Source organism: Ananas comosus, linkage group 2 (assembly GCF_001540865.1).
Source record: "Ananas comosus cultivar F153 linkage group 2, ASM154086v1, whole genome shotgun sequence".
In the NCBI taxonomy this organism is placed as follows: Eukaryota; Viridiplantae; Streptophyta; class Magnoliopsida; order Poales; family Bromeliaceae; genus Ananas; species Ananas comosus.
This window is the reverse complement of record NC_033622.1, coordinates 13,780,457-13,804,244: the sequence shown is the minus strand read 5'-3', so window position 1 is coordinate 13,804,244 and position 23,788 is coordinate 13,780,457. Positions and strand designations below refer to the sequence as shown.

At 34.6% G+C, this 23,788-nt stretch overlaps 2 protein-coding genes and 1 long non-coding RNA gene across 3 annotated transcripts; 1 reads left to right on the top strand and 2 right to left on the bottom strand.

The window, feature by feature from the left end:
• On the bottom strand, window positions 55-1,088 carry LOC109706746. Its single transcript, XR_002215304.1, has 3 exons — window positions 586-1,088; window positions 430-470; window positions 55-304 (listed from the first exon to the last, which is right to left on the bottom strand). It is a non-coding gene; the product is annotated as an uncharacterized LOC109706746 (long non-coding RNA).
• LOC109728017 (protein MIZU-KUSSEI 1) lies at window positions 2,584-4,101 on the top strand. The gene is made up of 2 exons (XM_020258277.1): window positions 2,584-3,153; window positions 3,310-4,101. The coding sequence occupies exons 1-2, from the start codon at window positions 2,824-2,826 to the stop codon at window positions 3,898-3,900; spliced, it is 921 nt and encodes a 306-aa protein (XP_020113866.1). The 5' UTR covers window positions 2,584-2,823; the 3' UTR covers window positions 3,901-4,101.
• On the bottom strand, window positions 18,951-19,385 carry LOC109728009 (ethylene-responsive transcription factor LEP-like). The gene has a single exon (XM_020258268.1). It carries the CDS (start codon window positions 19,383-19,385, stop codon window positions 18,951-18,953), a length of 435 nt encoding a protein of 144 aa, XP_020113857.1.

The following is a 23,788-nucleotide window of genomic DNA, read 5'->3' as shown; positions in this document are numbered from 1 at the left end:
TCTAAAAGGAAAACACTAACTAATTAATGTACATATTTAAATAGTGCGCAAAAGTTTGTTTGAGGAAATAAAGCTTCATTAGCTAATTAACACAGCAGAGACATAACAACCGGTTCATAAAGCTTAAAAAAAGCACACACAAAAGGCCCAGAGGAGGACAAGCAGAAGCTGCTATGCACATGACCTATGTTTTCGAACTCTCTTTTAATTAATTTGTTTGAGGTGGGGGGCCTTTTGAAGGGTTGGCAAGTGTTGGACCACCAGCTGCTGCCACCTGAAAAACTCTATCCTGAGTAGCATGTACCTGTTTGTAGTAATATTAATTTGAAGCCAACAAACAAAAAAACCATTAGAAGAGAGAGAGAGAGAGAGAGAGAGAGAGAGAGTGTGATTTATTAGTAAGAAAATGGAGAAAAGATGACAAAGTACCTTCGAATAATTCATTTTTGGTTCTCCTTCACGTTCAACTCCTAAAGGTATATCAAAATAGTTGAAAAATGCAGAATTAAATTAACCAATATTCAAGTGAAATCTAATTCTACTCCATATATATATACATATATATATATATATACATCATCTAACCTTTATAATTGAAGTTGCCATCGTTGCCACCTCTGTTGCTTTCAATCAGCTGGAGTAAGAAGCTGCTGTGCTTCTTCTGGGCCATGAAGGAAGCTATAGCGACCTCTTGAAATTGATAGAATGGTAACTCTCTCTCTCTCTCTCTCTCTCGATCTCTCTCTCTCGATTAGTGTTCAAAGTGATCTTAATATCATATACTACGAAAGATCTCAAAAGCCATGTGCACCATTTATAGTTAATTAATTCTTTAACATGAAGCATGGGGCTCCATATTAAGATCTCTGACTACGAGCATTCCCATTAAAAGCTTGTCTGCCAACTTACAGAACATTTTAGGCCATTTTTTTTTTTAAAAAAAAAGTAAAAAAGGAAAAGAAAAGAGAAAAGAAATTAACCAGAAGGTTCTTTTAATTAGCATAACTAAGCAATAAGGTTTTGCCACCTCTCATAACATGGTATTTTGGTGTGCACTATAATGCAAAAGAATTGGCCTAGAGTAGAATGGGAAGATACACAATATTTTACTGGGGATATTTAATTCCATTTTAGTGATTGTCTTATATTTCTTTAAGGATATGATTGTGTGACATCTGTCCACTTAATCAGTGTAGACTTTTTGAAAAAGCAAAAAAAAAAAAGTATAAAAGGACAAACTAGTGTGGCAATGGAATCTAAACCATTATATATATGTATGTCATGCAGTGGTGAGTAGTGCTAACTATATAAGATTTGTTAAATATTCGTGAGATGACTCTTAATTAATGCGTAGAATATAGCCTTGAGATAGACGTGAGTTTGAATCACTACCAAAAAAAAATTAATATTGAAATTCATTTTTTTTTATATTTAATAACACTTAAGAGCGTTCTAAAATAGTCTAACGTTATATCTGAAATCGTCAGTTAAAACATTGATAAATAAAGAGCCGTCTCGTATATATCAATGGTTATGCCAAGTATCGATAAAATATATTTTGATGTTTTAAAGTATTAGAATTTTTAGGATATTCTTTAAGTCCTAACGCCTTAAAACGTCAGAAAATTAAAAATAATTTGTAAATTTTATCATTTAATAAATTAATTTGATACAATAGAGAGTTTATACGACGACGCCTTTTGACGCGTCGGTATTTGTCATATTGTTGGGACGCTTGGAGAGGCTTTTACAAGCATTGTCTAAAAAGAGTCTTTATATTGAAATTTGGTCTTATAGTGAATCAGTCTTAGACTAGGAATTTGACTTCATTATTTCCAGAAGTTACAGTAGTTTTATAGTTTTAACAGCTGCATTGTTGTCATTTTTTTTTTATTTGTTATGTTTTCAAATACAAGTTCTAAATTAAAATATACCGACAAAAACATTTATTTATTTTTTATATACATAAAAATACTGTTCTCTTTTTAACATGATTAGCCAGCTTGTAATATATTCTGGCCAAGTGATATATAATAGCATGTTTAAAAAAAAGTTTGAAAGGAAAAAAAATATTATTTTCAAATTTTTATTTTTTTCATCAAATAAATAATTTGGATAATCCACCAAACATTTTTACATCTTTTAATGTAGATATTCTAATTGAAAAAGAGACAATAAATATGATACCAAACGAGCAGTAAAGGAAATTGTTTGGTTACTCTCGAAGCTCTCGCTCGATCCTCCGTGTGGACGGACTTTGGGCTGAGCCACAATATCTATACCGACATATTTATGGGCCTAAATTCACACGACCCAGCCCATGTCATAACTGCTGTAGGCGAGCCCAAAATCTTGTGCATGATGTTAATTTATAGAACTCGAAAAAATCTAAAAATTTCGTATTATGTACACAATCGTAATTAGCGAATTAGAAGAACAGTTTATGTATGACGTGAAGTGAGAATTAGGGAATTAAAATTTTTATTTTGGCTTCAAAATCTCAAATATAATTTTTGATAACGGTAATGTAGGAGAGATGATTATTGCTAATTAAAGCCAATCATCACGCATTTTGATGGCATATTAATTTTGGAGGGGTCAAATGCATGCCCGTTGGAGACGTTTCCGGCGCACAGCGACCTTCGCCACCAAAATAGCAACCAACAAGACCGAGTCCATACCTCTCTAACAAAACCTACCTTACGTTTTTCTCCGCGGAAACCTCTTCAATCTCTGCAGTTTTTCTATTCCGAAAAGCATTAACAGCAAGAAAGAGTAATAGATAGAGAAAGAGAGAAAGAAGCTCTCTCATTCCTTCGCCGCATGGGAAACCCCATCCACCCCATCCCCTCTCCATCCCCTCGGCCGCCGCCACCCACCACCGCCTCCGCCGCAACATCGCGCACGAGCGGTGCCACCGCCGCTTCCTCCGACGATGGAGCTCCGCAGCAACCGATGCTCAAGCGCACCCCCATCTCCCTCGTGCAACCACCCCGGCGCCGGCGCCCGATCCGCCTCTCCCGCCCCCTCCGCGTCTTCCGCTCCCTCTGCCGCACCCTCCCCATCTTCTCCCCCAAATGCGGCCACCTCCCGGCCCCGTGCAAGCTCCCCTCCCCAGCCCTCTACCCTTCTTCCTCCTCCGACTTCCACCTCTCCTCCTCCTCCTCCACCTCACACCGCCACCACCACCACCACAACCACCACCGCTCCTCCTCCTCCTTCTCCTCCTCCTCCTCCACCTCACACCGCCACCACCACCACCACAACCACCACCGCTCCTCCTCCTCCTTCTCCTCCTCCTCCTCCTCCTCCACCTCACACCGCCACCACCACCACCACAACCACCACCGCTCCTCCTCCTCCTTCTCCCCCTCCACCCGCGTCACCGGCACCCTCTTCGGTCACCGCAGGGGCCGCGTCTCCCTCTCCCTCCAGCAGAACCCGCGCTGCCTCCCCTCCCTCGTGGTGGAGCTCGCCATGCAGACCCAGGTGCTCCTCCGGGAGATGGGCTCGGGCATGGTGCGCGTGGCGCTCGAGTGCGAGAAGCGCCCTGGCGGCGGCGGCTGCGGCAACGGCAATGGCAATGGCAAGGACCGGCAGAAGCGGCTCCTCGAGGAGCCGCTGTGGACGATGTTCTGCAACGGGAAAAAGAGCGGGTATGGCGTGCGGAGGGAGGCGACGGAGGAGGACTTGGCGGTGATGGAGACGCTGAAGCCGGTGTCGATGGGGGCCGGCGTGATGCCGGCGCCCGCGAGACCGGAGGGCGCCGACGGGGCGATGGCGTACGTGAGGGCATTTTTCGAGCACGTGGTGGGGTCGAGGGACTCGGAGACGCTCTACATGATCAGCCCCGATGGCGGGAACGGCCCCGAGCTCACCATCTTCTTCATCAGGATTTGAAAAAAAGAAAAAAAAAAAATCAATAACGGTCGTTTCTTTTGAATTTTATAATTTGATTGTATATGCTTCCTATATATTGTTAGCAAATGAGAAATGACAGGCGTTAATTTGATTGGTTCGTCGCTGGTGTACGTAGCTGAGTCCGAATTTTACCACGCGTGCGTCAATCGTGTATATTAGGATAAGATTTATTTAATTAGGACAAATTAATTGTTAATTTGTTTAATTCTCGGATTGGCACGACTACAACATTGCTAGAGTAACGTAATGGGCGTTTTGTTTTATGTTTTGCATGGCATGCAACTACTGCTGGGCTGCTTGATGTTGCTTTAGTTTTTGCTCACAACAAGAGTGGATTTTAGCGAAATGTTCGATAATTAAAGAGTAAAATTTTGGGGACGGTAATTGCTTCAACGAGAAATAAATGAGATTTTGAGGCTCAATAGCAAAAAGTTACGTATTATTTCGAGATATTTCAATATAGTTTTTTTTTTTTTTTTTTTTTTGAGAGAAATGTAGTATGTTATCGTTTTGTTTATTTCGTTTTAGAAATAAACTTAATAATTCGAAATGTGAAGTAACTAGGCTTCGAATCTGAATTGAACTTTGAGTATCAACCAGCAAATTCTTTTTTATACATATTTTTTTAATATGAAATTATTATTATTTAATAAAATAACATTACAACCTATATCAACTATGGCAGGAACGGACGTGGAAACCTATCCAAAAACTCACCTGGGACTAGAGGATATGCACTACGTCACATATGATTTAGGGATTTGCTTAATTATAGGGCAGATCCCCTAATCTGAATGTCAAATTAATGGGTGTAAATATGAAGGTATCATACATATCTTAGTAGCTTGAGTTTTTAAAGTTATTATTTCATACGATAACAGAGTATGCATGCAGAAATTCAATGTTCAAATCAAATTGGAGGCCATAAAACTCTCAACCCACTATTCGAGTTACTAAATAAAAAGATGAAGGAATCTCTTAACTTGTAATTAAATAAAGTTGTAGGGTTATGGACACGGAACAATACCATGTTATATTTTACTTATAACATTTTCCTGTTTCACCCAATGAGGTAAAACATTCCATCGAACTTTAATTATCATTGGGTTTGAAAATTTTGAAATAACTCTACCATTGGGATTGAATATTGTGTTTAATTTCTTTATTAATTTGCAGTTTGGTTACATTCGACTCATATTTAATCTTAAGCAACTATTTAAATTGAGATGTTTTTTTATGGTTTTGGCTGGTCTTTTGACCAGCATTAATTATACCTAGGTTGAATACTTCTTACGCAGTTTCAAAGACCGATTAAATAGTTTTTAAATATTATTGCTAACCCTTACAATACAGTGCCCATGGATTTTTTTTTTTTTTCATCTAATCTACTTCAAATTCAAAGAAAGGATTTATTTTTTGTTATTCAATTTATTGTGACATAACGGAACAAGAAATAAAAAATATAGGTAATAACTTTAGATAGTGACACTGTGTACATGATATAATGCTTATGAATGCATGTCGTACAAAACTGCAAATACATAAATATATACTAAATGTAATAAGTTATGAGACATCCAAGTGGGACAGAGCAAACTTTTAATGTGGAAACCTCAGCTTTCAACATGATGTATGTAATGTGTTGATTGAGATACTTTAATTTACTTCGGATCACAACACTTGGTAAGCCTCCAAAGCTTTGACTTGGACGTTTCACCAAACCATGGTGGTTTACACCTAATATATATATATATATATAAAGTAGAATTATTATGCCAGAAGCATAAAGTGATTGGTGCTTTCGATTTTTTAACCCTTAGATCAACCTCATTGATTATTTTTAACTATTGAATTAACATAATTAATCAATGGGAACCACTCAATCCTGAAGGGACCGCTATTATCCCAACCGTAAAATTTTTAATCCAAGGGCTAAAAAATCAGAAGCACCAACTTTATATATATATATATATATATATATATATATATATATATAAATATAAAATAAATATTATCAATTACTTTAGAGCTCATTTGGATGCTCGAATGTATCTTTGTCCTCAAATTTCTTTATTCATAGTCAATATAATAATTAAGAATGAGAAGTATAGTAAGATGTCAATATATGTAGCATAGTACGTAAACAATCAAGTTGAATTAATTTGTTAAAATAAGATAAATAAAACTTGCAGACGTACTAAATATTCAAATACAAACTAGTAAATCGCAAAGATAGAATATATACAGTTATTTTATACTATATAAATTATTGCTGAATAATTTGCTTTTAATTATATCACATATTAGTTTTGTTTTAACTTTCTTTTTTAAATGATTCTCGTATTTCTACTCACTCAAAAAGAAAAAAAAATTACAATGAGTATTTAGTTATCCATTTTGATCCCATGTTGTAATTATGTAGTTAATAGAATCTCCTTCATTATAATTCAGCTTTCATGTACGTACCATTAGTTACGAAAGAAGGTAATATATCTTTTATTTAATTATTTTGAGGGAGTGTAAAAAAAAAATTAGTTATTAATCCTAGTAATTAAATAGAAGTCAAGTTGACTAAGAAATATGTTGTTGTAGTTCGACAAAACGGAAGGTAATACTTGTCCAACAATGAAAGATTTTTTATTTATTTTTTAATTAATAAAGTATGTCTCACATAACAAGGGGGTAGAAAGGTCAATTACACATGCCTCATTGATTCACTGCTACAGATATATGTATTAACTCAGTGCTAGTCATGAAATACCCTACTAGAAAAATAGGTTTAAGAGAGAGAGAGAGTTTCCAAATGGCCATAGTAACGAAGGGAGGATCTTCAATCACTGCATTATGTTATCATCCATTTTTACGATGTTGTTCAAAAAGAACTCTTTGTTCCTTTGGTCGGGGGGATTCTTTTGATGGCCGCAGCAGTAGTTCAGGAATAACTCCAGCGGCTGTAGAGCGCGGCTCGACGGCTACAGTAATAAGACTCTCTCTCTCTCTCTCTTTCTCAGGATTTCTTTGTCATAGCGGTAGCAAATTTATATGTTGCATGTTGGTATTGAATCGTATGATCTTAAAACTTTTTTTTAGAAAAATAATAATTTGGCCAATATGCTTTATTTTTCTGGGTATAACGTGACGCGTGCAGTATTTGTTACGTATGTAGGAAGATGTTTCCACCATTCGAGCAGGTCTCTCAGGAAGGAGGCCTAAGAAGCCGCCTCCGGCCGACGGAGGAGGTGATCACCACCACCAGTTTCCCACGGAAAGTGAAAAGAAAAGGAAATAGAAATAAAAGGATATATATGCTGCTCATGCAAAGAAATTAATAATCAGAGATCAGAGAGTGTGATTAATATATATCGTGTTAGTTGTGCCTTTTTTTAATATCTCATGTGACTATATATATATATATATATATATATATGCTTTGTAATTAAATCTGCCCATCCTTGGGAGCGTAGAGTAGGTGTCAACGGCTTGTGTATAAATTATATATGCAATATTTAAGCTTCTTTAAAGCCCAGCGGATTTTTGAATTTGGACGTTTTTTTTGCCCCTTCGTTTTCTTTTCCTTTTGGATATTTTGCAGAGTTTTTAGATATATTGAATAATTAAACCGAGGTTCATTTGGCTTTTTGAGGTTCATTTGGCTTTTTGAATATGCATCTTTTTTTTTTCTTTTGTTTTTTTTTTGAATAAAAATCATAGGATGATTCCTAATTATATATGCATGCATGCAACGGAAAAAATAAAAAGTAGTAATTAAAAGTATGTGCATGTTTAAAGTTAACTATGCATCTATATCTTTAGGTTAAAAATAATTAAGCTGCTAAATCAAATACTACGTACAAGCTTTTTCGCTCATAGATAGAGTTAAATTGCAATTCTCACTAATGTCGAGCAAACCGCTAAATAAAACAATTTACTTGTACAAAGATATATCGTGTATATTAGGTTGATATATAGTTGAGTTTAAAAATAATTAAAAACCCTTTTTTGCCTTCTTATCATGAAATTTTTCCTAACCAACCTTTCAAAGCTAGCGCAAGTGGGAAAGGACTTGGTGGTTGGTACCGAGTTCCAAATTTGAATCCTAATTGATTTATATTTTCAGCTAAATTTATTTTTTAAAAAAATAAACAAAACATGTACCATGCTATCTTTCTCTAAAAAAAAAAAAGAAAAAAAAAACCTTTCAAAGTAACTGGAAATTGACGAGGAATAGGTAATTGTGCATAAGGGCCACACATTTGATGAGAATCTCTCTAATGCCCAAATTATCGCGCATATATATATACTAGTAATTAAATTAGACTCAGCACGCACCTTTGAGAACGAGTGGGAACAGAATATGTGGACTCCCTCTCAACTTTAGTTACGTTTTGTTTGGATGGATGTCTCAGGTTGAATATCTGATTCCGAAAAAGTCAACAGTATTTGTGTTTGTTTTAGCACCAAAGTCGTGAAATATTCTTATCTCTTCTTCACATTTGATTGTACGAAGATCGTCCGATCAACTTTAGAAAAAGAGGGTGAATATATAGTACAGAATATCTGGACTCCTTAATTAATCTCCTACTTGGAGGTTCTGAAACAGCTCCAGAGCGGAGAATAATTCATTCTATAGGGAACTCTTCAATAATATTTTGATATAATTATTTACCCAAACTTTATAATAATTTTATAATTAAATAAGAAAAATTGTAACTTGCTGAATGATAAGGACTGTACAGTAAGGATACCTAGTGTACAATATATTATGGCACATTTGTTTTACCGAAAGTGGAGGGGTTTAAAATTGCTTTCAACCAGAAATATCCACCTTTATTTTTTTTGTTCCTCGCAAATTCGCTTATTATACTAGCTAGTTTCTCAAAATGCTATAATTGACTTCGCCCTTGATGACGGGAAGAATGCGCAAAAGTGACTCCTTCAAGAGTTGCTGTAGATGATGGTCTACAATGGGAAAAAGAGTGGGTACGACATTCAGGGCTTGTTTGGTTCAAGGGTGGAATTGGAATGGATAATGAAATGGGAATGAATTGGAATAGTAATTGGAATGACCCACTCTTCCAAGACGTTTGATTTATTTGTGGATTGGGAATTGGAATTAGTTATTCACATTTCATTGTTTGGTTCGTATAAATTAAAAAAATTATAGGATACTATAATGCTGATTTTACTCTCAAATATAAATTTATATTATTTAAAATTTATGAAAAATATAATACTATTCTTTAATAAGTTTTTCAAAAAAAATATCAAATTTATTTTTAAAAACTTTTATTGATGTGGGTTAGGAATAGGGTTTTGAGAGAGGATAGATTTTTTTTTTTTTTTTTGATGAGAAAGGGGTGGAGAGAAGGAGGGTGAGATGGTCACATGGACTTCGAGAACTTAGTGGGCTTCCGAAATGAAATCTCAATCCGAGCTAGAAGACCGGAATCAAGTTGAAGGCTAATGGGCCATTCCCATTCCAGTCTGGAATAGAAATCCCAAGCCGATTCATGCGAACCAAACAAAATTAACCGGATTTGATCAAACCGCTTCCCATTCGATACCCAAAATGGATGAACCAAACAAGCCCTCAGAGTCACCGACATGGTGGTGCAATGACAAAATAATGAGAATTTCTTTTCGAAAGTCTTAGTTGCTTTCACCATATATGTCTAGTTCATTTTACCTAATAAATGAAGCAGGTAGCTTGCTATTTTTTTCTCAAAATAAAAATAAAATAATGAGAATTTAATTTTGTTAATTTTCAGAATTTTTATTTTCGGTAATTTTTCTTTAGTGTTCTTATAAAAAAAATTTAAAGATTTTTTTATAAGGATTAAATTTTTAAAAATCAGATGTAGTTTTGGAAGTTTTAAATTACGATTATATATATTTGTATTAGAAAAATCACTAAAATTTAATGATTTGATTTAGAATAGAATTTAATTTTTTAAATTTTATTATACGTAGATCCTAAAATTTATTGTAAAAAGAGATTTTTGGTATTTAATATTAATTTATTAATATTAAATCCCTGCGAGAGGGAGGTAGGGACGCGTGCATGTTGGTGTAGCTGAGTCTGAAAAATTTACAAGCGTCAATATATACGTAGTATTATGGGATTTATTTAATTAGGGCAAATTAATTTTTCGTTTCGTGGGGTTGGTACAACTAACACATTGCTACTGTAAGGAAATGGGTGTTTAATTTGTTTTCTATCGCCTTGCTTTAGTTTTCGCTCACAGCAAGAGTGGATTTTAGTGAAATGTTTGCATAAAGAATAAATTTTTGGCGATGGTATTTGCTTTGTCGAGAAACAAATGAGATTTTGATCGAGGCTGAATATCAAAAACCTTAGTATTTTTAATTCTGCTACTGAATAAACCTTCAGGATACTCAAATATAGTATATTTTTTTAATACCAATAATTATTATTATTACTTGAACGATTTTGCATTACAACCTATTGCAGGTAAATATATAGGAGGAATGGCTACAAATTAACCTTTTCAAGGCACTCACCCTCTGACTAGAGGATCTATACTACACTTGGAGTAGAATTTCTAATTAATATATGTGCAGGAACCTTCAATTAATTCCTGCATTAAGACTTAGAGTTTTGCTTAATATTTAGGACAGATCCCCTCATCTGAATGACAATTAATATATGTAAAATATAAAAATATCGTGTTTCACTAGTTTGAGATTTTAAAGCTATTATGTTATATGATAGCAGCACATGTAGAATATTTTGAGTTCAAATCAAATTCTCACAAAACAAAAAGGAAAAAAATAAACAAATCAGTACTACTGGTTGAAAATTTATATGCATTTCTAATTAAAAAAAAACACAATAAATTGTTTCAAGGTACGTAACCCCCATTTATTTATTTTTACTGTCCAGTCAGAACAACATTCATTAAAAAGAGGAAAAACTTCAAAAACCCCCCCTGTGATTTCGTGCATTCTCACTTTGCTACCCTGTGGTTTAAAACGTATCAATTTACCCCCGTGTGGTTTCATTTTTATCTTTTCGGAAGCTTTTTCGTTAATATTTCGTTAAATTATATACAAAAAACTTCAGATAACCATATATATTTATCGAATAGTCACTTTAGTATCCTTTAATTTTAACTTTGTCACTGATTTTAAAAAAAATAATAATAAAATTGATAACAAAAAGATAAAAACGAAACCACAGGGGGGCAAATTGATACGTTTTAAACCACAGGATAGCAAAGTGAGAATGCACGAAACCACAGGGGGGGTTTTTGAAGTTTTCCCTTAAAAAGATGTACTAATTTGACTTCGACATAGATTCAGGGGGGGGGTTGTACGTCAAATATTTTACTTATAATAACTTATAGCACACAGTGCCCAACGAGGTGCGTAAAATATTCCATCGAACTTTACCTACCATAGTAGAAGAAACGGTCTATCTGAATTAGCTGCACGTTGATGGACCATTTGGATGGCTAGAAATAATCTTATTTTTCGTGATATTCAGTTTGACCCTATTTTAGCGGTGCGAAGACTCAAGCTTTTGATTGATTCTTGAAAAGACGCTCTATGACATCTTTTTTTTTTTTTTTTTTTCGAGATTTTGGTTGTCTCATCTTTGTAGCCTAATTCATTTATTCAATGAATGAAGCAGGTAGCGTGCTACCTATTCTCAAAAAAAACTTTACCTACCATAAATATAATATAATATATTCAGTTTTTCATTTCTAAGGATGTAAAAAATGAAGTAACTGGATCTATACGGCTATACCAATATTGTGTTTGATTGTGTTTAATTTCTTTATTAATCAATTTGCAGTTTGGTTACATTTGACTCAATATTTAATCTTATTAGGGAAGTATTTAAACTAAAACCACTACGATGTGACCTAGTCAATGTGAAACTGCTAAATGGTTTTAATTGGCTGGGTCTTGACCAGGTAGCATTATGTATTGAGCGTGCGTTCTTAGTCAGTTTAAAAGACCGAGTAAATCGTTTTTTAATATTATTGCAAACCCTTACGTAATCTCTCAAAAAAAAAACCCTTACGTACCCTGGACCCAGGATATTTTTTTTTAAAAAAAAATCCACTTATGAATGTCACACGAAACTATAAATAAATAGAAAAAATATTAGGAATTCTAATGGCCCTTTAAATTTTAAATATTTATGAAAAAAAATATGTAAAGCAAAGGTCAATTTTTGGCTCTTGAATGAAGAGGTGTCAGATGTACACTTTATTCTGGAGTGCATGTGAACAGGTATATTGCTTAATATATAAATAAGTACTAGAGTAAATTTGTGAGGCATTCAATTAGTGGTACAAATCAAACCATTTTTATGCAGTCTCGCTAGGAGTTCGCATGATGTGTGCCTTGATTAAGATACTTAATTACTTGAGACCACGAAACTTCGTAAACCTCCAAAGCTTGACTTGGACGTTTGACCAGACAACCACGTGGGTTTAGACTTAATCATATGTAAACAAAATATTACCAGCGAACAGATCTTAGTAGCCATTTTCTTATTTAAAGTTGATATAATAATCAACAGGCGAGAAGTATAATTAGATGGTTACGTAGAGTAGTACCTAACAATCCGCTTGAATTAATTTTCTAAAGTTGATAAAATATTTAGGATCTGTTTGGCTCACGATTTGTAATATTTCGAGAATATATATTATACTATATATTCTCTATTAAAAATATTGTGGAATCATTATAGCTTGATAAGTTAATGACAAATTCGACATTCCAAATACAAAAATATAAAATATTTTAGAAATATTATAAATTTTGAATCCAACGGCTCTCTCAATTAAAGTAAATTGAATAATTTTCTTAAATATCGAAACAAACTGATCAGCATAGAATTTTATTCCCAGGGGATTTCGTATATATGGACCTGGAAATCTCAGTGGTGACGTGGTGTTGGTTGTTTAATGTAGTAGGAGTCGGTGCAGAGGCGTTTGCAGTGTTTGTCTCGAGCGGCCTCGAAGGAGAGTAGGTGAGCTCCCCGGTCATGGTTATTTACTCGCTAAGTGGCTTTTACCATCACACCCCTCGGACTTTTTCTGTTTTCTAAATTACCTCTTAATTTCCAAAGTTTACTGGCTCCTATTCAAAAATAGCTTGGTGTATATACAAAGTAACAAGCTAACCAGTAATTATTGGAGGTAGGGATGTAAATGGATCCGGTTTGATTGAGCTTCCGCCATAATACTTTTCAAATGGAGCAATACATAAGTGGGAGCCAAAAATAAAAAGAAAAAAATCAATTCATTTTGAATTCGTCTCTCGATCGATTAAGAAATATAGAGCTGAAAATCAATTCTCTCTGATCCGACAAGAAAACAGATTGGAAGGTGATGGACCCTTGTACCCCCTTGATCCAACTTGGTTGCATCCTAATTGGAGGAACAATAACTCCTACATATTCTATATGTATTTATAGTAATATAGATTGCTATCGTTTTTATGTAGGGAAGCTACATTGGGAATTAATGAATAATAAGGGTTCTGGTACAAAATTAGCTTCGAGACGCGTGCCTACGTGACTTACATAGTTTAATTACCTATGTTAGCATGTGATCAATATTTATGTTAAGTATCATTAATTCTTGCTAGTTGGATTTATTTTTTCATTTCGACTGAAAAATGGCAAAAGATACGACGAAAAATATCCAATTGTCCATTATAAATTTCGTGCATAATTATGTAGTCCATAAAATCTCCTTCATTAAAAAATATCCAATTGTCTATTATAATTTCGTGCATAATTATGTAGACTATAGAATCTCCTTCATTATAATTCATCCTTTGTGTATTATTGTTACGAAAGAAATTCATTTTTTTTTTAATTTAGAGCGAAGAGGAAAAAGAATTATTATTAATTCAGATTAGATAATAGGTAGATAATATATATAGTGTGACAGCACGTGGAAACAAGTTGACCAGGAAATGTAATACGACCAACTAAAAACTATTTGGCCATCAATAAATGAATTTACCAGTACTAAATGTATCCGAAACTACAAAATAATATAAAGCGAAAACATAGGGGTAGAAACGTCAATAACACATGCCTCACTGATCCGTTCCAATAAATGTATTAACTCAGTGGGCATATATGAACGTACACTAGCAAAATAGATTTTTTTGTGTGTAAGAGAGAGAGTAATTAAGAGAAGAGGAAAGAGAGGAGAGAGAGGAGGGAGAGAGAGAGAGAGAGAGAGAGAGAGAGAGAGTTCCCAAATGGCCATGGGAATGGTGAAATGCTCTTCCATCACTGAAGCCGTTCCTCATCCATTCCTACGATATATTTTAAGAGCTTTTTGCTGCTTGGGTTGGGGGGATTGTTTTGATGACCCCAACGAACCAACTCCACCTCCTCCGGAGGAAGAGAACGGACACAAACCTACTGTAAGAGAGATTCTTCTTCTTCTTCTTCTTCTTCTTCTTCTTCTTCTTCTTCTTCTTCTTTGTTTAATTTATGGCTAGTTATATATTTATGCTTCTTTTCTTCTTCTTTTTTCTGTGTATACATGATGCATTAATTTTGTTACATATTGCAGGAAGATGTTCCCACCATTCAGCGAGCTCTCTCAAAAAGGCCTACGAAGCCGCCTCCAGACGAAGGACCAGGTGGTCACCACCACTAATTTCCCAAGGAAAGTGAAAAAGCAAAAAAATAAAAGAAAAAGATATATAAGCTTTTCACGCAAAGAACTAATCAGATATCAGAGAGTTTTTTCTCGTGTCAATTATACCTGTTTTAGTAGTGTATCATGTGACTAAGTATATATATGCTTTGTAAATTTGCTTATCCTGCTTGAGTAATTAGGTGTTAAAGGCTCATATATGTATGTGTGTGTGTGTGTATTATTATATACAATGTTTGAACTTCTCCAAAGCTTCTCGGAGTTCGGGAACCGAGTTCTGAAGATGTAGCCACGTGGGTTTTTAAATTTTTTCACCTTCTTTTCCCCTTCGTTTTCTTTTCCGTGATGGAGATTTTGCAGAGGTGTTTCACTATGAATAATGACACTGAGGTCCATCAGGCTTTCTTTTTGAATATGAATCTTTTTTTTTTGGGTTTTTTTTTTTTAATTACAAAGTTGTAGGATGATTGCATGGAAAAAAGCAGTACTAAAATTAAAGTACAAGTTTAAAATTTAAGTGTGCATCGATCCATATATCTCTTAAGGTTGAAAATAATAAAGCTGCTAAATCAAATACTACAAGCTTTTTCGCCCCTATATAGAGTTGATTCCCATACTTAATTGGGGGATTATCAAAATGTTACCGGTGTGTTTATTCACTAATGCTGAGCCAACCACTAAATAAAATAATTTACTTGTACAAAGCTCATGTATATTAGGTCGATATATAGTTGAGCTTAAAAATAGTTTAAAATCCTTTTTTGCCTTCTTAGCATGAATTTTCCCATAACCAACCTTTTAAAGGAATCGGAGATTGAGGAGGAATAGGTGATACCGTACGTGATAGTGTTTATGAGTCACATATTTTAGGAGAATCTATATATGTGATGCCTAAATTATCGCGCGCGTGTGTGTATATATATATATATATATATATATATATATATATATATGTACAATTAATAAAATAACAACTAGACTTGGACGCACTTATATTAATTAGAACTAGTTATCGCAACTTCATTTATGTTTGTTTGGTTGGATGTTTGAGGTTGCATTTATAAAGCAATATTTTTCGACACCAAAATCACAAAATAGGCTGATTTGTTATTTAAAATGAATCAACTTTGAACGTGCAGGAGGCAAAGTCGAGTATCCAGAATTCACGAGCTCCTCGCTCTCCGACTTGGAGGCTTCCAAATTAACAGCCCCATAATGTTTCGATACAATTATATCTAACCAAAATTTTTATGATAATTTTACACTTAAATAAGGAAAAAGAATTGTAATTCGCTGAATGATAATGAAGTGAGGAGATCATTAAAGGTTGAGTCCCGTTTAAATGGGTTTTGTTGTTACATTTTTATTATTAAATATAAAAATTTAATAACTCTTGTATTTATGGAGGAATGTAAGTTACTTCATTTTGCCTACATCTAAATCTTCTTATATAACGTGTATATACACTTACCTCTCTTTAATCCTATAACTCACAACATGTAAATATATGCTATACTAAATGTTATATAATTTTTGGTTTTGAATACTATGTAACTCCTAGGCTTATAATGCCTATAAAATAAGAGCTACTCTCTTTGATGATACAATAAAAACTACAATATAATTAATCTACATCTCACAAGTAAAATAGAAATAATTTTTTTTTATTTTTCTATTCATTGTCTTTCTTATTTTTATTTTTCTATAAAATGAGAGCTACTCTACTCTTTGATAATGCAACGAAAACTACAATATCACTAATCTATATTCTATTTGAGAGAGAAAGAAGTTAAAGAAAGTGTTCTTTTGGTAAAACTTTGGGCTCATCAATTTGTATAGAACTGGTGAAGTCACACGATGAGGGTGGAACCGTTGTAGGGAACAAGTCAATATTCTGCTGTATCAATTCAAAAATTTTGCCAACTGAAGAAAACTTGAATCTGCTTAAAGAAAGCGAAATTTTTGTGCCTTTGCTTGATCAACTCGTCGACATTTTTTATATTTTTTTGTAACTAACTTCTATATTTTGAATATTTACAACAACAATTTTTTTAACTAAATGGTAATCTTAATTTTGAGTGTGCTATAATAATCTTTGTGTATGCTGGAATAGTTGCTATCAAGCCATCGCAAAGGTGTGCTAACAAAGACCTTAACATTGCTGCACCGGTACTTATAGCTTCCAACAATTAATTAATGAGAAAAGGACAATATTTAATTAGTGGACTTCTATTTGCGATGAGGTCATGTTAATTAATTACAGTGATGTGTCATATTGCGTTTGAATATACAGTCCACGGAAATTCTCCCTGTTGCATTTAAGATTTTTTCAAATTAATTCAATTTTCTAAGCTAGTCTTGTTCATCAGCAAAAATTGACTTTGTTATCATTTTACTATATATATATATATAATTTGAGCTACCGTATATATTCGAATCAATGTTCAAAAACTCGAAAACTTGACCGAGTTTGATTCTGAGTTCGGGGTATTTGAGCTCTCACGGCGAGTCGGCTCAAAATCTAGCGGCGTCGTGTCAACACAATCAATGGTCCAAATATAGTTACCTCTTTACAAGTCACTTATTATTATTTGATTGTTTTTTTGTAGAAATAAACCCTTTTAACCCTAGTCACTAACTAACAATTTAAGATTCTTATCTTAATCATAGTTTACAAAGTAAAATCATAAAATTGATGACCATTTTCCAAGTATCCATTTTCCAAGTAACAGGGCTATACTGGATATATAAGCTTTTGTTCGGCTAATTAATTTACCGTTCCAATTTATTGTAGGCTTTATTGTTCCAAGCCCAACCTTTCTTAGGTTGCTGTATATAGAAATTGAGGAGTCCCGCATTAATGGGCTTGGGCCACCGTTCTTTGGGCCCCACATTTTGTCCTCATGTTTTTAACTCTAGCTGCTTCATTTTTTCTTTTCTTTTCTTTTTTTGAGTGTGTGTTTTTGATCATTAGTAGTGAGGTGCAATCACAGTTACCACGAGAATATTATCATGCCTCATTTTCTACTCGAATGACACTTATGCTTAGGATTTAGAGCACGTTTGTATCGATCGAAGTCGAAGTTGGAGTGGTTGAGTTCCCGTACGTAACCGGAGTTCGCCGGTGTTTGGACCGGATCGCGGAGCTCGACTTCTGTGGGACCTATACGGCCCGCAGGCGTGAATCTGTCTCACGAGAGGTGGCACAACTTGCGACTTCACGTTTGACAAGCGCAAAGTCGAGCTCCACCGTACGGCCGAAACTCACCGACTTTGACGGTGTGTAGTTCGAGTTACCAAACAAACACCCCGTTCGCAAATTAAGCTGTAACGCATAGTGAGCACTATTTGATGAAGTAGTGTTAAAATAGTACTATAAGGTTGTTATCGTGTGCACGTTGTGAGAACAGAATATGAAGTTGGTGGTGGAACATCTAGAGATCGATGTCCAATTCAACATGTTAGGAGTATTAGTCATGCGTTGAGTACGAGTAAACATCCCAATTAAATTGTACGTTATGCGCATGCGTACAGATCAAAATCCTAAGTTGCAACTGAGATCTTTACAGTGTCTCAAATTCATCTTCCACCGGTATTTATTTCTTCAGCCATGAACTCCTATCATTGTATATATATTTAATTAAGAAACGCTACACTTAAAAGGTTTTCATGTAAAGTTTGTTTTTGATCAAGTATTTATACGTCTCTTTTATAAAAGCTTGAAATATAAAATCTTGCGCGTACCTTATCGCGTTATTTGTTGGAAGTTCAATATATAGTATCCCACAGAATACTCACTTGCCACAATTAAGTACCTAATCCCTAGCTAAGACACCTCGTTCCATTGTGATCTTTAAAAAGTAGAACTGCTACTGACTCTAAAAACTTCTAGTAAGTTATTGACCTCATGGCATATATCATGCTAATAGTTTGCCTTCATTAAAAACCAACCAAAAATGTTCCAAAGTTGCTACAAATTTATGTAAAAACCTACAATTTGATTGTTCTAGCAAGCTGTGAAACCAGCTGTGACAAGATGTACCCTGAAATCAAGGTTGTGATGCAAAAGCTTGCCAGAAACTAAATTAAGATTAAGTTTTATTGGAAATATATATGCTCGTTTGGATAATTAGGCATGCAAACTATAGATCTAGATGTACAAATCCTTGACATGTAGATTTCAGGTAATTATATATCCCCACTTATATATGTAGTCATGGTTAATTATCATCTTAACCATCGTATCCCTTTAAACTCTCCCAGTAACTACTAGCGATATCTCTCTCATCTCTCATCTATCACATTAATTACTTACCTCGCCCCTCTATATGTAGATTTCCAAAGAAATACCACATACATAATTTTCCTTCAGTAGAGAAGAGATGAGGAAGAAGAAAGATTGGTCGAATGGCGGAAACTCTGCAGGATGGCGGCGATGGTCAGCGAATCGTCATCGTCAGTAGCAGTTATCTCCGACAAATAGTCTTCGCTCTCTACGGACGAAGGGGACGGAGGTGGGGGAGGCGGAGGAGGAGGGGGCGGGGGAGGAGCGAAGAAGGGGTAGTAGAAGTTAGTCCGCGCCCGTGCAGGGCCGCTGAAGGATATCGCCGTCACATCGTAGGCAACTGCCGCCTCCTCAGCGGTGTCGAAGGTCCCTAGCCAGTGCCTCTCTTTGGTGTAAGGGTTCCTGATCTCCGCTGCGTATCGGCCCCACGGCCTTCTACGGACTCCGAGGTACTCACTCGATGCCCTAGAACGGCGCCTTCGAGTCCGGTGCGCGATCACTTGAGGAGCTTCAGCCATTGCTTCTGAGGATGCAGCAATTAGGGTTTTCCTCTATATATAGTAGAGGATGTATGCCGTGGTTTCAGCTGCAAATGGACTGTTATTATATATTAAATCACACTAACAAGTACGTGAGGGATATTTTAGTACGTATAAAGGGCATGGCATATGAATAGAGTTTAGTAATCAAATGTTTTATTTTCCTCTCCTTCTTTTTTTTTTTTTTGTTTTTTCCTTTTCCTAATAAAACCCATAGCTAGCCTTTGTTGATATATAGCTAGGAAGTGTTAGATGGAACTTTTTAGGTAATTATTTGGACACGAGATGCGTAACTATGTGAGGGGAATTTGTGGTGGATTTTGCTTTGTGGAGGCTGAGTTGGGCTGGTGAGATGCATATAGCCCACCATTAGAATAAGAAATGCAGGTAATGTTCGAATTTGCTCCTCTAATGGTTGGTTATGCTCTATCTTTTCCCCTTATTTTCCTCGACATGATAAGACCATGATGGCCATTTTCCACAAATCCCTGCTTAACGTGACGCATTGGTACTTGCAACACTACATTCTCTCTCTCTCTAGCTACATATATCTCTATAAATATTTTAAAACAAATATATAAAACTTAGCTATATATACATACCTCTATACTTGTCCATACAAAACAAATGTATAAGAAGCACAAATTAATATGAAGCACATTTGCAAGATGAAGCAACAACTAAGATTTCATCCAAATGGAACCATGCATGCATGACATGCATTATTAGGTGTTTATAGATCTATACATGCATGGCTTGATGCATGCCAGAGTATAGAGCGAGGTACATCTAGCTAGTACGTCTGATATTTATTTAACCCTCCTTATTCTTTTTCGTTTGTTAAGTTAATAGAGGATAGAATGATGTACTTTAGTTTCTCTCGCTGTAACCAAATTGTTTACAAAGTCTAGGTTTACGGTTTTGTTTGTCAAAATTAAAAAGCAAAAATATAGTGACAAAAGCCTACGCTCAGTAGCCCACATATATACATCATCGATATACATATATCTACCATGCATGTTATATATGGATAGCAAATATAAACTTCGAAAGCATTTGAACTGGAAATAAGGAGACCTACGTCTTTCACAATTTTTTGATCTCACTTCGCATATGATTTGAGCAATTGTTGTTAATGATTTTTTTAGGGCCTGGATTTGTTGAAACCCTAGTTAGCGTGCGAGGCATTCACGCATCCACACTGATAGATACCACCGATTCACCGTTTATTAATTAGAAGGCAGAAGATTAATCTCAACTACTCAATCTCACATATTCAGATCGATTGTCACTATTTGTTTCAACATGTCATGGCTTTTGTATAACTTGACTGATCAACAATGCACAAAAATTTCCTGGATATATATATTCTAAAGTTATAGAAAATTTGCAAACATAGTTTGAAGAGCTCACCTTTCTTTTGTTACTGTAAAATGAATACTGCACAAACATATATGTTTTATTTTATTTTATTTTATTTTTTTTGAAAGATAGGTAGCACGCTACGTACCCACTTCGTTTATTTCATTTAGAAATAAACTTAGCTAGAAATATGAATCAACTAGAATTCGAACTATGTTTTATATTGTGTACGAGTAAACACCAATTCATATTCTAGAAGCTTCTGTTATAGAATTGAAATTAGTTGCATTAGCAGAAAGAAAACCTAATTGACTTTACAGTGCAAGTTTTTGGCTTTTCAAATTGATTGTTTATAGTACAAACGATAAATAGTTTGATGATTAATATTCAAAATTCAAAATTCAAAATTCAAAATTCAAAATTCAAATCCACCTAACTACTTCACTTTTTCAACTAAATTCATTTAAAATAAATAAATAAATAATAAGCTACCTCTCTCAATCTCTCTCTCCCTCTCTTCGATCACTCTCTAAAACAAAATACAAAAGGGATCCTCCGCCAGTTGAAACTTGTAACCTCGACTTGACACTCAGCATATAAACAAATTTTAAAAAGATATGGCAGCTAGATGGCAGCCTTTTCCTAAAAAGGTCCTTTTAATTTACTGCACGGTGAAATTATTTTGACTGCCCCTTTTCTAGTCGGTTAGAACTTACATAAGTCCCCACTTTTACTTTTCTGTTTGTAATACCAGTTACCCACTTTACTCTAGAAAACTATTTGGCGAAGAAAAAAAATATATATATAAAATTTTCACTGCAATGAAAAATTAGAATGAGAATTTGATACTTTAAATCTCGTACTCTAATTTAGTGCTTATTAATAATAAAATTGTAGAAAAAATAATCAAACAGTAGCGCATCCTACAACATGAAGTCTTTAGTTTATTTTTTGGTTTTGTTTCTAGCACGTTATAACAGTGCATACATCTTTGAAGTATTCGACAATCAAAGTAATGAAAAAAAATTAAGCTTTTGCTATTTTATCTAGAGTTAATTAATTTTTCTTCTGCTATTGTTGAGAAAGATCTTAAATGAAAAGTTATTGAATACTTGCCTACTTATATTATTCAGATAATACTTTATCGAACAACAGTACACTTTACAGCAGACCAAAATAATTAAGCCCTTAATTCTCAGGGTACAGTTGCTCCTTGTATTAGGATGCTAATAAATGGCATGCTAATTAAGACCTGATTCTGTGTCCTGGCATAAGAAAATTCTGGATGCTCATTGGGTGGAAGAGCACAAAAAATAATTTATTCTCATGATCTCTTTCCGAGTGTCACAATCAAAATTTAGAGCACTGAGTTTTGGCGCTGGACACAGCATTGGTGTCCTCTCGGTTAAGAAAAGCTTGTACATTTTCCCCCACACTTTAGGTACATAATTGTGTACGTGTCCTCCCATTCAGCTATATATGTTTTAATAATTTAAATTTAGTTAACCAGCGATGTGAAGTTGTTTGGAAAAGATAAGAGCATGGTGACTCGAGCTCTTTTGTACATTGCAGGAACATAGTGGTGCAAACTTTGGACAACTTTTAGTGAGCCCACCTGATCTGGGCCCACCCAAACAGTCCACTGCACGTGCTACACGAAAAGATCTCCATGCATGTCCATGAATCAAACTACAAACCCTAGAATATAACACTAACATAAAGAGACTTCTACTTATATAGCATTGCACTCAAAATTTTTTAAATTTATTCTTATATTTCTATAATACCTTTCTAAACTCTAAGAACATTTTGGTTAATCATAAATATATTAGTCATTTCTGAAGTTTTGAACTGTATATTAGATATTATTCCTAAATTTAAATAGTGAGATTTTTTCAATAAGTGAAGAAATATTCCGAAGCTCCTTAACGTTAGTCTGATTATACTCATCCGCTCGAAGTTTAAAATGTTACCAAAACTGCACAACCTTACACCAATCCCAATTTTCCTTAGTTTCTTTTGACATTGGCTGCATAATTAACTGTAGAATTTTACAAAAATTAGGACCTGGGGAACAATTACTATAACAAATTAAAACTTCGTATGTACCATTTTTTAACTTTTTGAAGCTCAGATGGTGCATTCAGATCGGACCAAATTTTAGGAAGTACTCCATTTGTGAAGAAAATAGCAAGAGCTTTAACTCACATAAATTAAGTTCAAGTCTGCCCTGTGTCTTATACTTCATGGCAGGTAGCATTAGAGAAACTATCTGCCAGACTGGCTGGCTGGTTAATTATCAAAAAACAGACCAAGGGGCCACCACCAAATACTAAAAATTAGGGCATCTTTCTACAAGTGGGGAGCACCCTACCCTTCACCTATGTAATGATGCTATACATGAAGCTAATACATGTAAAGAGAACTATAATATATATCATGAGTTCAATATTGTTCTCCTGAAGCAAAAGTTTAAAGGACCCGGACCCCTCCAATGCCTTGACTTGTACTTGCTAATTCCATGGAGTGGTTAATTTAAAGTCCCATTATGTTCCCATTGTACCCCAGTGGCCTAACACTTGTTTAGAGCATTACTTAAATTAGGTTTAGGGCATAAACTTTTGTAATGTTCCTCTTTTGGTTGTTTTCTCTTTGAAGAACATGTGTATACAATTGAGGGTGTTCCTCTAGTGCTCATGAAGGACCGACATGGTTTGTTGCCTTTGGTGTTAAGTGGGTCTACAAACTTAGATAAATAAAATATATATTAATATTCATGACTAGTTCATGTAGAAGCTAGAGAGCTAAAATTCTTTTTCTTCTGGCTCAAATTCTATGCAATTGTTTTGAACACATTAAGGGACACAGTTTTTCATCCTTAGGATGGTGGGTTAGCATAGAGACATAAGAGTTTGGATTTAAGATATAGAAAATTAATTAATGGGTTGTTTCGTTTCTCACAAAAAAAACGTGAAAATTTATTTTTTGAAACAAAAATTCATAGAAAACCCTTTCCATAA